This window comes from Colossoma macropomum, unplaced genomic scaffold (genome assembly GCF_904425465.1).
Source record: "Colossoma macropomum unplaced genomic scaffold, Colossoma_macropomum, whole genome shotgun sequence".
NCBI lineage: Eukaryota > Metazoa > Chordata > Actinopteri > Characiformes > Serrasalmidae > Colossoma > Colossoma macropomum.
The window spans coordinates 13,424,446-13,441,607 of NW_023494804.1; the positions used below are offsets into that span (position 1 = coordinate 13,424,446).

At 40.9% G+C, this 17,162-nt stretch overlaps 1 protein-coding gene across 2 annotated transcripts in view; it reads left to right on the forward strand.

Annotated features, from left to right (window-relative positions):
* ttc28 (tetratricopeptide repeat domain 28) overlaps window positions 1–17,162 on the forward strand; it is a 250,475-nt gene that overhangs the window by 199,193 nt on the left and 34,120 nt on the right. For both annotated transcript variants that reach the window (XM_036595414.1, XM_036595415.1), the window contains exons 8-11: window positions 1,621–2,144; window positions 9,027–9,136; window positions 14,486–14,615; window positions 15,479–15,697. In XM_036595414.1, coding sequence (XP_036451307.1) covers window positions 1,621–2,144; window positions 9,027–9,136; window positions 14,486–14,615; window positions 15,479–15,697 — 983 coding nt within the window. The remainder of the gene's footprint in view (window positions 1–1,620; window positions 2,145–9,026; window positions 9,137–14,485; window positions 14,616–15,478; window positions 15,698–17,162) is intronic.

The window sequence follows — 17,162 nt, forward strand, 5'->3', positions numbered from 1 at the left end:
ATAGTGTCCCTTAGAGGGCAATCAAACCAGTCAATATGTAAGACTCTTTGCCTTGTATTGCTGTGGTAAAATTCAATCAAAGAATATTAGATTGATTTCAGTACTAATCTTATGGATTATGTTTCTAATACCAAGATTGATTTAGCATATTTTAGCATATTTATGGCATGGAGACATGACAATGAAACAAGCTTTGAGTTATAACTTCTTATTTGAACTGAGGTAAATACAGATTAGTTCAAAATAGTAAAGCACATACTGCTTAGTAAAACAAACAGACTGTACAAAGTGTGTACAAAGTCTTGCTACTTAAATCATATCTGTGAATTTATTACAACGTGAGGGCGGTAGCTGTTAGAGGAACCTTGATTGACGAAGCCGTCAATCCACGCACAGTCATGCATATCCTGTGCGCCATTATAGAAGCCTCAGTGTCGCGCACCACCCATCGGCTTTAATTAACATCCAGTCAGCTGCTTAAATGCTCTGACAACGTCCCAGAGCCCTCTGTCCATTCTGCTTACCTCCTCCACTCTTCTGTATAAGTGTATTGGCATCAGGATTTGATGAATGGGCTAGTGCAATGACTGTCAGAGATGCTACCAGTTGGGGGGCTGGGGAGGTTGGAGGAGCTCCCACTGAGCCTACAGTATACCAATCCTATCCATGCTATCATCCATCAGACATCCTCTAAACCCCCCATCATCCTGCTGCAGTCCAACAGGAAGGTAAATTACGCTGTCAGCAGGGACAATAAGCCTGGTTTCCCCCCCAGTGGTGAAAAAGCTTGCTCCCCCTGATGCTGGAGAAGCAACCAACAAGAGGCTCATTAAGGCCTCGCATTAGAGGTTGTTTGTTTCATTTACATTAGACAGAACTAATAGCGGCGTAATTTTAAATGACTGCACCACAAGGCGTGATGATACATGGCTTCTTAAGTAGCAAATGCTTTCTGGCAGCCACCTTGTGTGAATGCAGTCAGGTCTTCTAATTCCTCGCCAAGACAGTTTTCCACTTAGACGTGCTATGATACCGTTCTCCCGCAGGACTTGAGATTATGTGGCGATGGGCTGCATTTCTCATTCCAAATTAGGCTACAAATAGCATATCACATGTTCTTCTACCTTTTTTCAAATGGCTCACGTTGGATATGGATAGTCTGAGATCCCCTGAGATTCCGTCTCTTAGTTTTTCAAAACTGGAGCAATATTGCTGCTACATTTTAAGAACTGTTCTTTGGTTTTCCCCTGGTTTATTAAAAAGGTTTAAATACTATTTTGACATTCTTTTATTCTCTCACCCCACTTCATAGTGATACTCCGTTAGACTTGTAGAGATTTGTTGCGCAGACATTTAAAAACATAATATTGCATTGAACAGAATTCAAGCAGACCACATTTTTCCACCAGGTTTTCATTGCTAGAGTCAAACTAAATTTTCCAGTCCCTGACCAAAGTGTTGGTCTATACTTATTAACCTTGAGAGGGCTAGCCTGCTGATTTAGGACTCTGCACATACCTATAATCATATTTGTTAGGGAAGGGAAAGCAAAAAGCTGTCTTACAGTGATACATGTCGCCAGTTATACATGTGAATGTTGTGTTCTCCCTCTATCTTTAGGGCCATGGGCAACCTGCAGCAGTCTCTGGTGTGCTTTGAGAAGCGCCTGGTGGTGGCCCATGAACTGGGTGAGTGCGGCGGGAAGGCACAGGCCTATGGAGAGCTGGGCAGCCTGCACAGCCAGCTCGGCAACTACGAACAGGCCATCTCCTGCCTAGAGCGCCAGCTGGCCATCGCCCGCGACACCGCTGACCGGCTGCTGGAGGGCCAGGCTAGCTGCGGCTTGGGTGCTGTCTACCAGCTCATGGGTGAATATGACACAGCATTGCAGTTCCACCAGCGTGACCTGCAGATCGCAGAGGAGACAGGCAGCGCCAGCTGCCAGGGACGGGCTTACGGCAACTTGGGTCTCACCTACGAGTCGCTGGGTAACTTTGAACGTGCAGTGGTGTATCAGGAGCAGCACCTGAGCATCGCCGCACAAACCAACGACCTGGCGGCCAAGACGCAGGCCTACAGCAGCCTGGGCCGTACCCACCACGCCCTGCAGAACTACTCTCAGGCTGTCATGTACCTGCAGGAAGGTGAGAGAGAGGCTCACAGTTGGTGATGAATTGTATATTGACACTGCTTGTTTGACAAAATTCCTAAGTATTAAATTTTGCATGGTCATGCACAGATGTTCTTTAAAGGGGCTGCAGTCGCTGAGCAGTTTTTGCATGATTTGCTAGGATAATTATTTGGCTGAACCATTTCAGTTGTTTATTACTTCTGAAGATGTTTGAAAAGAGAAATTATGTGCTTGCATTTGACTAGTAAACACATTAAAATTAATAATCATGATTATATTTACCTAAATTGCATAAAAATTGAATATTAGTGGTGATCCATAATAATGGGTTATCAGTGTGGCAGTGGCTTATTCATTTGTTCTTCCATTATTTAAAGGGGAATACCACCAGTTTTCATAATATCTGTCTATATAAATTGTTAATATGTAAACAAAGAAATTTAGAATTGTTTAATGCTCAGTGCTCTGTTCCAGAGAAACCTACCAAGTTAGAATTATTCACAGTGGTGCTGGAGAAACCGGACATCTAAAGCATTAAATGCTACTAAAAGCTCCCTCACATAAAGTTTTGAAGACACTGCCTGGTGTCTAAGACATTGTTTTGTGCTATATTATTATCAACATTACATATAAAAAGTCAGAGTAAGCATAGCTTCTTTTGTGGTTTTGGACAGTAAATAAAATATTTGTGTTGTAAAAATTGTGACCTTTGGTTCCCATCACCGCTGTAAGGAAATCCCAGTCAGTAAGTTTCTCTACAGTGAAGCATTTCACATTAAACCACTCTGGCACTCTGACAGCTCGTCTGTGACTTTGTTTACGTGTCAACGATTTATGCAGAATTATACAGAAATGTTGAAAAATCGGTGGAATTCCCCTGTAACCTTGTGTGTGTTACTAGGGAGCAGGCCTGGTTATTAGGAAGACCAGCAGATTTCCTGATGGCCTGGCCTGTCATTTAGCCTTGGCAGTCACGCCAAATGCATGAACTGAACTGGTGCTCTGCCTCTGGCTCGTAGTCTATCAAACAATTGGTTGAAGTTACTTTTTAAAGCATGCACATAATAAATGGCATCAGATCAAAGATGGACAGTAGTACTAGTCAGCAAGTTGGCTTGTTCTGTAAGTCAACTAGCGTACAGCATCTTTGCAAAATGAGTAAAAGGAAAGAAGAGTGGAAAATAGAACGCATGCTCAAAATCAGCAAGGGAGCAACAGGTCAGTCAGAAAAAAAGCCACCTGTGCTCACATGAGCATTTTAACGTACATCTAGCCAACGACTGCTGCTCCCTCATTCAGAAGGCATCAAATTAATCCACCACAGATTGAGATCATCTCCGTTGCTGACTCTGTCTAGCTAACAGATTTGGCAGCACTTTCGCATTTGCTTACAAAAATAGCCCTGCTTCTGCTTCCTAGCGTAGCCATTTCTTTACAGTTGATTTTGCCATGGGTAACTCTTCTCTGCATATACTTACATTTGTGGCTTATGCTTAGTGTTTTAAAAGTCACTGAGCTTTAACTTTTGTTTCCAAAAAAATCAGAATACCATATGGAATTGAGTGTTGTTTACATGTCAGAGGTTTTCCATTCAACTTGACATTACACAGACTCGTATTTTTCAGTGTATTGTATCTTTTCACTATATAGTCATGTATGCGGTGCTGCTTAAATTTGCACATACAGAATCTAATTTTTCCAGATGCCTTTGCTGTTCTTTTTTATGTGTATATATCTGTCTTTATCTATATGTCTATAGTTATTTACTATGGATGTGAATTTTTAATCTGTTCTGTTTATGTTACACATTTGAAAACTAATGTATATGTAGCCATTATAGTTACATCGTAGTAGATGTCTCACTCATTCTGCCCTAGAATCGCCACAAGTTCACCAAGAACCGCATTCATCTAGCTCCCAAGGGAATCTGCGCTTTATGTAAAATTAGGGGGCATCAAGAGAGGAGAAAATGAATAAGCTAGCTATGTAGATCATGATAACAGCAGACTAATACATACATATATAATCTAAACCGCTTATCCTTCTGGGTCACGGTGGGGTGCTGGAGCCTATCCCAGCTGTCATTGGGCGGAAGGCAGGATACACCCTGGACAGGTCACCAGTCCATCGCAGGGCAGACAGACATACACAGTCACACACTCACACCTAGGGGCAATTTAGCATGTCCAATCAGCCTGACTGCATGTTTTTGGACTGTGGGAGGAAACCGGAGTACCCGGAGGAAACCCACGCAGACACGGGCAGAACAGGCAAACTCCACACAGAAATGACCCTGGTCACCCGGCTGGGAATCGAACCCAGACCATTCTTGCTGTGAGGCGACAGCGCTACCCACTGTGCCACCGTGCCGCCCCAGCCGACTAATAAAAAAGAATAAACTGTGGCACAAGCAGCCTTTAAGCTGTTGTTATTAGCTGACAAGTTAAACCACTCGCTTGCCAAAATGTTCTCTTCAAGACGCTTGTTTGTTTGTTTATTGTAGCTTGGCTACTGAAAAAAAAACGAACACTTCCAACTTTACGTAAAGTCATCTCTTTTTCACCTACCCAATAAAACAACTTACTGTTTTATTTTCTTGTCCGTTATTTTAACTGTATCGTTAGACATGATCACATGATGTGTTATCGTTGTATTGATTGGCTGTTCCACAAAGTTGAGGCGCTTGCAACTGTTGCGGCTAAGTTTAAAAGAATTACAGGACAGTTTGAATTATGCAACTGAAGAGTAATTTATCTTTATGTAAGCTTCTGGCAACTAAAGCCCAGTGTCGCCTAAACATTCTTCTCTTAAGGGCAATAAATATGTCATCTATCCCATGCTCAAAACTTTTTTGAGCAATTTCCTGCCAATACTGATGCTTGCAATAGCGTGCATTCCTATTTGTGTCTGCACTTTTCACAGCACGTGGACTAGTTCTTGTATTATCACTGAGATTGTCATCAACCAGAAAGGTTATACCTTTATATAGACACATATAATGATCGATCTGTTTTTTTCTGCTCAGGATTATTCTGCTTCAGATGGGGACGGAATCTCATTGTGATAAGTGCAACTTAAAAAAAGAGCTTATTTAAGGAGGCATGTGTCAAGTTATGTTTCAACTTTAATGTGTTGACCCTCTGCTATTCAGAGACAGTTACTCTTGGCTTCTCTAAATGCATTGAGCAGATTACTCACACCAGCTTCCTGTGCTAAGAAAGACACATTGTGTGTTTCATTCTTTCACTGCTTTGGCCTGGAACTCTGCAATTTCATGTTTTTCAGGCCATGCTGCTTTCTCTTTGAATATGAAATTAATATGGCTAGCGTGTGCCTGCTTGGTGCACACAGTGGAAAACGTTGGCCTCACTTCTATGAAGAATTGCTTCTATACTTTTTTATAGCAATAGTCCAGTCAAAACAGTAAATGAAAATGACCAGCCACCTAGTAGCATTATGCAAATGGCATGTTAATTGATGGACATTCACTTTTAACCAAATCAGCAAGCTAATCAAGCTATTTTTAGTGCAGCCCAGACCGGCCATATAAGACCAGCTGTCTCACTGCAGTGACAAAATTCTACCTTTCAGTTCTTTAAATGAAAGAGATGCAGTTATTTTCCTTTGAAACCAGAGATTTTGGTCTTACTAGCAAGCTCACTTTGTCAGTGTAGGCCATTCCCTTTCATCATCATCTTCTCATAGATGTTTATTAAAATTTGAATAGTTTATCTTGCTGTCTGGTATATTGCTTGCTGTATTGTTTTGTAGGTAGACCAGCTCTCCTCCACCATGTTGGTACAGAATGACTGTATAGACACATTTTAAAATCTTTTGCCTCTGGCTGGTTGTTTGTGGACTAAATTCTCTGGTTATAGGATATAGGGATACTAATTGATTGACATCTTATTTACTGAAGTTGTGCTGATTGGGTTAGTCATAGAGATGGCACTGATCCAGTACCTGGTATATTAGCAGAAAATCGCAAATCAGAGGAAAAGGAGAATGAATCTAGTCCATGTTCTGGAACAAATCTAGTTACATCAGACACCTGCGTTGGCTAGCATCATGCTGAGTAGTGAAGGGCAAAGAAGGACCACCCTATGCACTCAGAAAAAGCGAGGCCAGTTATTCTCCAGGACTTGACATTAAGCTATTTCAGGGATTTCAGCCTTCTCAAATTAAATGGTGTTACTCTCTCAGTTTTGCTGGTTATTCAATAAAAGTCATTAAATCAAAGACACTAACCCGTTAGCATTAACATAAGTCCTATTTTTTTACTCTGTATAAAAGTAATGTTGTCGAAAAAGTACACTTTCAGCTTATCCTGTGAGCAAGCCATGTGGTTTGATGGTTAGTTGGGCAGCTAACATAGCTATTCATTTCTGAACTGAACTGGGATTTGCACACAAGATCACGCAAAACAGCCGTTGTTCTTCGTCATAGACTCATACATGTTAGCGTTAGCTTTCATTTTAGGGCTTTATCTGGCACTTGGCCAGGTTGTGGTTTCAGAACCATTTCTGACTGATTAGCTTAGCTGCTGCTGCTGAAGCAAACCTGACATGTCTGATGAAGGTTTTTCGCTGTTTTATTTGCTATTTGTAACCCCTGTTGATTGGGACTGAGAGCAGGAGTGGCCGAGACTGAGACAAGACCGAAACTAGACTTGAGTACCACAGTACTAGTTAGTAGCAGAAGCATCACAGATTTTAAAGGAAAAAACTTCAGTATTAGCCAGTACATAAGGTTTCAGTATCTGTATCAATCAGTAAAAAACTGGATTGTGCCTTATCTAGTTAGGCCTATTCTAACATATTGGTATTGTCCTCTCTCTGATAGACCCAGTGTTAATGCTGTCAGACCGAGGGCAGTGAGGAAGTCCAAGTATCATCTACACAATTCTGTAGTCATCTTCAGCCAGTCTCCTGGCTATTAATGGCCTATATGTGAATCGGAGGTGGAGGAGATAGAAAAGACCAGTTCACTCCACACTCACAGCTCCTGTCTCACACCTGCCACAAAACCACTGCATTCCTCTGCCTGACAGCCAATTAGCTGAATATGGCCCCTACACACGTGTAGGAGTGCGAATGTGTGTGTGTGTGTGTGTGTGTGTGTGTGTGTATGTGTGTGTGTGTGTGTGTGTGCGTGTATGCATGTAACTGTGAAAGACAGCTGTGATTAAAACTGTACAGCACATGGAGCTGCAATTCACTTTAAGAAGAGTGAGAATGGACTTACAGTAAGAATGGCTGTCTGCTCTTTTTGTGTCCTCGCAGAAGCTGTAAACCCATTACAACTGCATTGGCTGCTTGTCTGTGCATTTGGAACTATAATGATAATGTCTGTTTGCTGGTATATTTGGATGTGTACACATTTGTGTGTACTTGCATGGCTGTGTTTGGTGTACGAGTAAATATGGAGGAATGTTTGTGTCTAAGGAACCCAAGGGCTCTTCAGAATAAAGTTCAGAGCTAGAATGAGAAGGAGAATGTTCCCAGGTTTCTACAAGCAACGCTCTGTCTGCTCCTTAGAAACGCTGCATGTAAGAAAGGCATCCAGATAAGGCAGCAGAACAGTTTTTTTAACTAGTCTAGGTCTGTAATGATTAGACAGTTTAGCTCAAATACTAAAATTTGCCTATAAAATTTGACTAAAATTTACTTTAATAGATTGGAATAGTTGTCTTCTTGAGTGACAGTACTGAATGTTTTATGTTCTACTGGCTTCTCTTACATTAGTCTAAAATTTTATGACGCACTTTTATAACCTAAGAATAGCTCAGGCAGTTTACATTGAAGTCCTTTTAGTTACTGAATAATAAGACCTAGGATGTAATATGCCTTGGATTTTAAGAGGCTAAGAAACAGTACCTCATGGAAACACCAGATATACAGTACAGTGCAAAAGTCACAGGTCATCCTTTTATCTCAATTTTAGCAGCCAACTGGTCAGCCAAAATGTATGTGTTTAACAAGAATTAGAGACTTGCTTTGAGTTTTTCAAAGAAATTTGTATATTATTCCATACTTCCAGAGTTCAGTCTTTTTAGTTGGTTGCATTTTGCTGTGAGATCTTTCCACAATTTGCATGTTTAGGCTTTTGCAGTTTTGTACATAACATGGCCAGAATGCGACTAACATGCACCCAAAACTGAAGCAGATGGTTTACTTTTTTTAAGCTTTTATTTTCTGGAAGAAGTCAGGCTTTGAATTTTGTGTAAGATAGTGGATTAAAGAAGTATAGTTACATTTAACCTGGGAGTGACTGTGCTGACCATGGTGGTAAGCATCTTCTAGCCCAGAAGTGGTTGGAATGCCTTAAAGGTTTAAGTGCTGATGAGTGAGGATGTTACAACACAAAATGGGGCACAAAATGTGTGGGCTTCAGCACTGTCACCAGTGCTGTCACAAACATTTATATGTGTGAAATTGGTTTCCTTAAAATAAAACTGGGGCCTGCCTGACAAAGCAGGATTTTGTCATTAATGTCACGCTTTCGTGTACACAAGGAGTAATCATAGCTGGGGTTTCTAAATCTGAGATAGCAGAAAAAAGTTAAAGGAGTTAACTACGGCTGCAGTGTCAGGAACTTGAAGTTGAAGCTTGCCTCTTAGAGACAAGCCCCCTGGTTAATCTTTAATTATTGCAAACTGACAAAAAAGACATGCATATTTGTTTTAAAAATATTTTGAAGATATAGACGTCTCCAAACTGACAAGCTGTGCATGTTTGTGGATGCAAGGCATTGGATGAGCAGAATGGTTGACAGTTTTAATCCTTTGCACTCTATATTTATGAGCACACGTTTACATGCCTAAATACAAAGTAGATCTGGTAAATGGCACAAAATAACACTGTTTAAGAGCCGTCTGCCTGTCTGTCTCTTTCAGGTCTGCGTCTGGCGGAGCAGCTGGGCCGGCGCGAGGATGAGGCCAAAATCCGCCACCGTCTGGGGCTCTCTCTGTGGGCCAGCGGCAACCTGGAGGAGGCCCAGCACCAGGTACACACACACACACACACACACCCACACCCACACACTTGATTGTATACCCACAATCTTGTGATCTACTTCACTCCACTGCTCCTGTGACTCCACTAAAGTTGCCATAACTACACTTAGACTAAACTAGACTTTCCCAGGCTGCTCTAATGATTGGCCTGTAGGCGGGTTGCTTTTGTGTGTGTGTGTGTGCGTGTCTGTTTTGAATCTTTGTGGAATTGTCATCTCCAGAAGGCCCATCATTCTGAGAGGCACACAAAGAGCCTGGAGTTTGATGAGCAGGAATGCAAGCTGTTCCACACCCTTTCGCTCCGTTTTAGTCCCTAATTGATTTAGTGCTGTCAGAACAGACGCACAGCAAACATTGCCCGTGCCTCTCTTCTCCTCTTCTTTGCGTCCTGAAAAACGCCTGCTAGGGCTGATCCTCCTGATGAACATGCACATGCGCACATACAGTACCTTTTAAAAGTCTTAATAATTTGTTATTTTATATTCAACAATAACATACAGTGTAGATTTAAATATTATAAGCTAGGTGCCAGATATATTTACAATATTTAATGTATTTTGGGAACAAGTTTTTGGCTGTTTGGTCTGTTTACAATAATTTTTCAGGTTATTAAAGTTTTGTCAGTGTGAGACATTCTTATCCAGGTGTCTCATTTTAGAACCTTTTAGAACCAAAGGATACTGTATTAGAATCATTTATACATTTGTGTGTGACTACATTGGTTTTATATTCATGAAAACAGTGATTCCAAACTTTTGACCAGCAGAGCATAAACATTCACAACACTTCAGCTTTTTCAGAATTGTTCCTTAACGCTTCATTATGGATGTCACTGGGTTGGGACGAGCTCAGTGGCTTTCGAGATCGCATTCGGGCCTCCGGCATTTTCGGGCCGCTTTGGTTTCAACTTTCTGCGAAGCCAGATGGAGGAGCTGATTTCAGAGTGCTGGCTCTGCAATCGTCTGCTTGTGCCTAGCGCTGTGAGATAGAGCTCCTTAGGGGGAAAGGCTGAAGATTGGACTTCCTGCTTATACATTTTGGCTATGATAACATGCCTTTTTTCACAATTTTCCTGTGTAGTCAGTGGATATCTGTGTGATTACTTATGTACCAAGGGTCTTTGGGGAAAGGCGCTTGATAAGACGATAATGTCTCTATATCATCCTGCAGTCAGCCTGGTCAATTAGACAGTTGTGCTGGAGGGGAGGGACGTCCTGTAGCTGAGGGAGAGAGGGGGAGGTGTCTTCAGTCTGTCCTCCTCAGCCATCTGTGAAAGTAGCCGTCAATCAAAGAGGCACGCCATACGGCAGACCCCATAGAGATATGCATACACTGCTGATAGGTTCATGCACAGTACCGAGCAAAGGTCACACACCACCCTTCATTTATTTATTTTCCAGTTCAAATGACTGTTAAGTATTACATTTTCAGGAGAGATTGGATGTAGACAAATCTACTTTCATAAGGAAGGGGCAAGTCAAAGGAACAGTGTTTTAAAAAACAAGAAACTGGAGTTCAAAGAATTATTGCAGGATATAGGGGAAATAGGATTTTTATCAACCGTGCAAGACCTGGTAGACCACTAACCCCTACCTAAAGCTTTCATATTTGAGAGAGAGGAGAACCTTAAGCTCCACTCTTGCTTCAGATCTGAAAAGATCCATACATGTTTCTGTCCATCCTTCCACTGTGAGAAGACTTTGCAAATCAAACAAAGAAGCTGCTGCTGTTCTTAGAAAAATGGACTTTCCGTCGCAGAGTCCAGACCTCGACATCATTGAATGTGTTTGTGATTACTTTAAAGGTGTGATTTTTTTTGCGCAGATGTTTTTGACACTCTGAAAAGTCTTTAATTTTCTGTTAAATATATTCAGTTTTTTTCCTGCCCCTAAAAAATGCATCATTTGTGCTTAATCGCTGACTGGTTGGCTGCTGAAGTGAAATCAATGAAAGGATGGCCTCTGGTTCTGTACATGGCAAAAAATGCATATAATGTTTCCATGGAATGTAATAGAAGAATGGAAGCTGTAATAAAGGCAAAGGAGGGACACACTAAATACTGAAAAAAATATTTAATTGTTGAGGCTTCTGTGTAATTTTTGGTTACTGTTTCTGTTTTCTGACTCCGAAAAATGAAAACCTTGCACAGTACTGTATACTGTCGCTGTTGTAATAAAACCTTGTATCTCTAAAAGGAGAACTTTACGGGAGAAAGACGCAAACAAAAACTTTAGTTAATGTAATGTAAGATTTTAATACAGGTATCTTTGGACCGTTTCCATTGGTCCATTAATTGTAAGATGTTCACTTAATGCAAAGGGCAGCTGTTGTTGTATAAACAGTTTAAAAAATGAAAAAGAAGAACTCTTTAATGTGTGTGGTCATTCTGAATGGGTGGAAAATGAAAGAAAGTTCTGTAGAGAGTGCATGCGTGTGTGTTCCTGACTAATGCTGTAAGTTTCGCTGTTCCTACCCCTCCTCCTGTATGACTCAGTATAAGTGTGTGCGTGTGTGTGTTTGAGATGGATAGATGATGCTGGAGTGGCCTGCTGCAGATCTCAGGCTGTGTGTGTGTGTTTTTATGTGTGTGCGTTTGTGCGCTGCCAATGCATTCCACTCTTAATTGATTGCAGGCTGGCCTTGGCGGATGCTGACGAAAGGAACACTGCATTCCACTGCCGCAGCCCTGCTAGCCAGCAGCACACACACAAACACACACTCACACACACACACTCAAACATAAATACATAAATACATAAATACAGACTCGCAAGCCAAATACACAATTAATACACAAAGGCACACTATTCAAAACTAAAGCTTCATATGAGTAATACATTTTCTCAAACAAATACATACGGTCTGCTAGACTGACGCAGTCTAGAGCTCCAGCAGGACCTGACAGTGGGCGTTTTTCCACTGCACGATCTGAAACAAGAAATGACGCAAACAGTTACCAACGGTTCTGGTCCTAGTTCATTTACTGCATGCTTGAGAGCCAACTGCAACCGTCAGAACCACTTGCAAGAGTCCAGTTTGGCTACTTAGCTGCCTTAGTTATTGGCTGATATGAGACGATATGTTGCACTGGTATGTGCACACACACTAACAAAGAAATCTAGAGTCTTCCTTTTAATGTTCTCTTTAGAGTGTGAACTGACACATAGGCTATCATGCTAGCTAGCTTATCATTAATAGTTTGCAAGTTTGCCAGATCGCTTGAAAAACTCCCTGAAAATTCAAAGTTCAGCTTTTTAACCTATACTTACTAATACACCATTAAACCACCATGCCATCAGTTATAATTTGCTAGGGGACATTAGCCACTAATGCCTTTCCTTTGCAAATTTGTAGATAAATGTTTGCCATTCCATGAACCAAGAGGTTTTTTATGTAATTTCTAGAGTTCAATCACAAAGGCAATACATCTAGAGAATGTTGCAAGCAAAGGAAGAAGCATAACTATTTCTCAGACATTTTTAAACTTGCTTGCAGTAAACAAGTTACTGGCCATTCCAGTTTCCAACTTTTGCAGAACTACATACAGTCAGTAGTGCCACTGGATGATTTATGCCATGTCTTGCCTTTAAGACTGTGAACAATTGCCTCCTCTCAACAGGACTTATTAAAATGTATGTCAAAGTTTTGCTGCCTGATTGAATGTAGGGAGAGGTTAGTGAAGATATGAACTCTTGTTCTGTGGCTTCTAACATCAATGCTGTTAGCATTAGTGTTAGCTTCCCAACTAAATTCTCACCATAGTGATGTTTTTTAAAAGTAATAACTCTAAAAAATGACACAAAAATGAATTGTTTTGTTTACATTCTTGTGCACTAAGTGATCATAATAGCACTTATAACAGTGACTTTATCTTCACCTGAAACAGTAAAGAATTCGCCAAATTGTTGTTGGCTCAGCTTCAAAAACAGAATAAAACACATTCAAGTATCCTGTTGACTTAATATTGAGTGACTACCAAAGAACATAAAACTGGAGCCTTTGGTGCTGGACCGATGACCGATGGAAAAAGCACAGTTCCAGTTTGCTGGAACCAAAGGTTCTGATACTCTGTGCAGTGGAAAAATGCCCAGTGAGAAGGGGTGTGGGTGTGTGTATGCATATGTGTGTGAGAGACACTGGCAGACAGACAACTGTGGCTCCATCTCTCTGTCTGTCCAAGCGAAGGGAGGGAATCGTTAGTGAGGAAAAGCACGCCATTTATGCCATACAAACCTTCTTTATTCACAGGGCTAAATGAGAAACAGACTGGTTCGAAAAAGCTGTGAGTCTCCAGCTCCATTTGATCTGAGACTCCCCCCTTACTGTTATACAAACATGCCTCTCTCACCTTACTGCCTTTTTAAAGCCCTCATTAACCAGTTCACATTACTGCCTGAATTAACATTCAGCTCCTGTTTTATGCCTCAGGAACTCTTGTGAGACAGAGGCGTATTACGTCTCGTGTCTTCTCTCTGATGAAAGAAGACCAAGAGACAGGGGGGAAGGATATTCCCTTGCTGCAGAGAGCCTGTTTTAACAGGGGAATTGTTTCTAGGCATAGAGGCCTGCTGCCACCTGCTGTTGGTTGCAGATAACTGCAGGAAAACCCTGAGCCATAAAATGCTATTTCTGCCTGCCTCTCTGCCTTTGCGGTCCCTCGGTTAAACTCTGCCATAGTTTTTTTCTTCAGTAATGCTGATAATATATATAAATATGATGTAAAATGATTTACAAAACTGGAAGCTGGATTTTTGTCCTTGTAGGTGAACACATTTAAAAAAAGTGTTTTATTGTGTCTAAATGCTGTTGATTTGTTGTGGTAGTTGTACATGATGTTTTAATATGAAGAAAGCTACAGTTGTGTCTGTTTTATTTCAACACAACCGTCTTTATGGAGAGGTGAGGATTGTATTTACAGCAGGGGGTTCTCACTCCTCCTCTTTCTCCCTTATTACTCACTAGAAGCTCAACACAAAGTCACAACATTTCACACAAAGTGGCAAGGCAAGTTTTTTTATATAGCACCTTTCATACACTGTGGTCATTCAAAGTGCTTTACGAATGAAAAAATGCAAAGATAATTCAAATGACAATTTAAAAAGTAACATAAAGTAAAGGAGAATGGAAGTTAAAACATGATTAAAACAACACATTTTAAAAGAAGAAAATAATCATTAAATAAAAAATTGATAAAAATATCAACGTTCTACTGACCTGCGGAAAGAGGTTAAAGCATCTCTTAAATTTTGCAATCTGTGTGATACTAACCATTGATTCATGCATGATCTTGTACAGCTGTGAATATGTTTTTCATTTTCCCTTTTAATTTTCCCTTTCAGTTGTACCGTGCCTCTGCTCTGTTTGAGACCATTCGCCATGAGGCTCAGCACAGCACCGACTACAAGCTCTCCCTGTTTGACCTTCAGACTTCCTCATACCAAGCTCTCCAGAGAGTCCTTGTCAGCCTTGGTAAGTGCCATCTCACTCCTTCTCTCTGTGCAGTAGGCTACAGTAGTGCACTGTTGTTAGGCCCAAAATGACAGATTTAATGCTTATCTGCTTCCATAGTCTGATAATTGGTTGGTTTTCAACACTACACTAATATACTAATGAATTGTGACTTCAGCAAAAAATCTAATTTACACATTTTCCCTTTTCCCCAAATGTTGTCCGTCAGCCAAGACAAGTTTAATGTCCAAAGTTTGCTTCTTCAGTTTTGTACTACAAGAGCTACAAGACTAATGTGAAATACGTGATTTAAGCATATAACCCACCGATAACAACTGTACTAACTGCATGCTTAAAATAGTACATGCTTGTCTTAAACCACATTTGAATCTGTTTAAATAATCCCAAATAGACTTGCTCATGTGGAGTTTGACACTGTATTGACAAACTGTTCTATGTACCTCACAAAGCTAAAAACAGATGCAGTAGTCATCTTGAATTTTGGCTTTGCTTTTGTTCGTTTTTATAAATAACCATAGTTCACACAATATGTGGTGCTAATCAGCCTCATAGCTCCAGGAGTAGAGAATTAAACTTTAGATGCCAAACATGTCTTGGCTGAACAACTACATTTGGCGTAGTTGTGTGGATTTAGTGTTTAATTAAATTGTTGTTTTAAGCTTAGATATGCATTAAATGCATTAGCACTATATAGAAAATAGCGCATGGGATGCATATTCTCTGGCAGAATTCTGATTTAAGAAAACTTCTAACCTTTTTCATCTTAATTTATGCAGCCAGTGGCCTGTAAAAGCCTGATCTTATTTTGAGACAGTTGGTCAGTACTTGTCGCTGTGTTGATCCAAATCTTCTGCCGATCCCAGGTCACCATGATGAGACGCTGGCGGTGGCAGAGCGGGGCCGCACACGGGCCTTCGCCGACCTGCTGGTAGAGCGGCAAACGGGCCAACAAGATTCCGACCCCTACACACCTGTCACGGTGGAGCACATCCTGGACACTGTCAACAGCCAGCGGGCCCTGGTGCTCTACTTCTCACTGGCGGCTGGCTATCTGTACAGCTGGCTACTGGCCCCTGGCTCAGGTAGGACAGCACACAAGAACTTTGACCACACTGACATGCTCATATCATATTCATATGTCCAGTGGATCTTTTAATTAATGTATTATTTGGGGGTTTTTGTTTGAGACAGTGCTCTGTTACTGAATGATACTGTTTGAAAGGGATTCACATTGTCCAAAACAATTGGCCTTCCATCCATCCAGCCATCTGTGAGGTACTGGTTGAATGGACTGATGGGTTGATGGGTGGATGGATGGATGGATGGATAGATAAAGGGATCTCTGTGGGGAGGCAGAGGTGTGAGACAAACCCTGCACCCACATGGACAAGTAGGCAGGGCCCAATCTGTAGCCATGCTGAGCCCCTGTCTGGCTATGAGAACTCATCCCAAAACCACACACACACACACACACACACACACACACTCTCAGACTATATAGGGCTCAACCGATATGCACGTTTTAACACAATGCTAATTTTAAGCAGCTAAACATTCCAAACAAATGATAATATCAGCTAGTCAAAAGCTATAGTAGTTTTAATTAAATAGTGCTTGATGGCAAATATGTTTGTCAGTCAACTGCGATTGGTTAGTTCTCAATCAGCTGAGCTCTAAAAGTAGCAGAGATTCTCAGAGTCTTAAATAATGTTAATATTTTACGAGTGGATGTTGCATGACTTCTCTGAAGTCATGAATCTTTCTGTTGTCTGCGTCTTGCCCATATTAGGAACTCCACATCTAAGCTGGTTTTCTCAATGAGAAAAAGAAATTGCGTTTTTGAAAGTCGCTGCAATCGCCTCCTGTGGGAATCAAAAAGCCAATACAGTTTTGTCCTATGTACACTTTTTCCCTAAGTGTCACTTGATTCTCTGAATTTGAATGGTTGTTTAAGAGGCAAATTATGAAGATACATACATGCTACAAGCAAGTTAACACAGGAGGCACACTGGAAATGATGTTGCATGGAAGAAAGTCTACAGTTAAACTGAAGCACTGTTATATACCAACAACAGCTACTCAAACTGCAACCTAAAACTGCCAAAGTAACTTAAATACCACATTTGACAAAACTATGTCGTTTGTGTTGGGGTATTTTGGTGAGGGTGCCAAGCTTTTGATGTCAATTTAAGTGCATAGCAGTGTTAGCTTGCACATAGCAATTAGCAACGTCATTATTCAGAAAATCCAACAACATTTAGAGGAAAAATGTCCCTACAGCAAAACATATCAGCTTTGGACCATTTTAGATTACCACAGGATGCGACTGAAGCAATTTTTCAAAACACCAGTTATTTCTGTCATAGAGAAAACCTGCTTAGACCCAGAGTACCTAATATAGACATGACTCCAACTACAGACTGACAACATGACTTTAAAGGTCTATGAACTCTTACTTTTCTTATGTTGAATTACTGCTCTTCACAGGTTTTTCTGTTAACGTCATGCTAAAGGTTCAGGTCTGAATATAAAGGTGATTATTTCTTG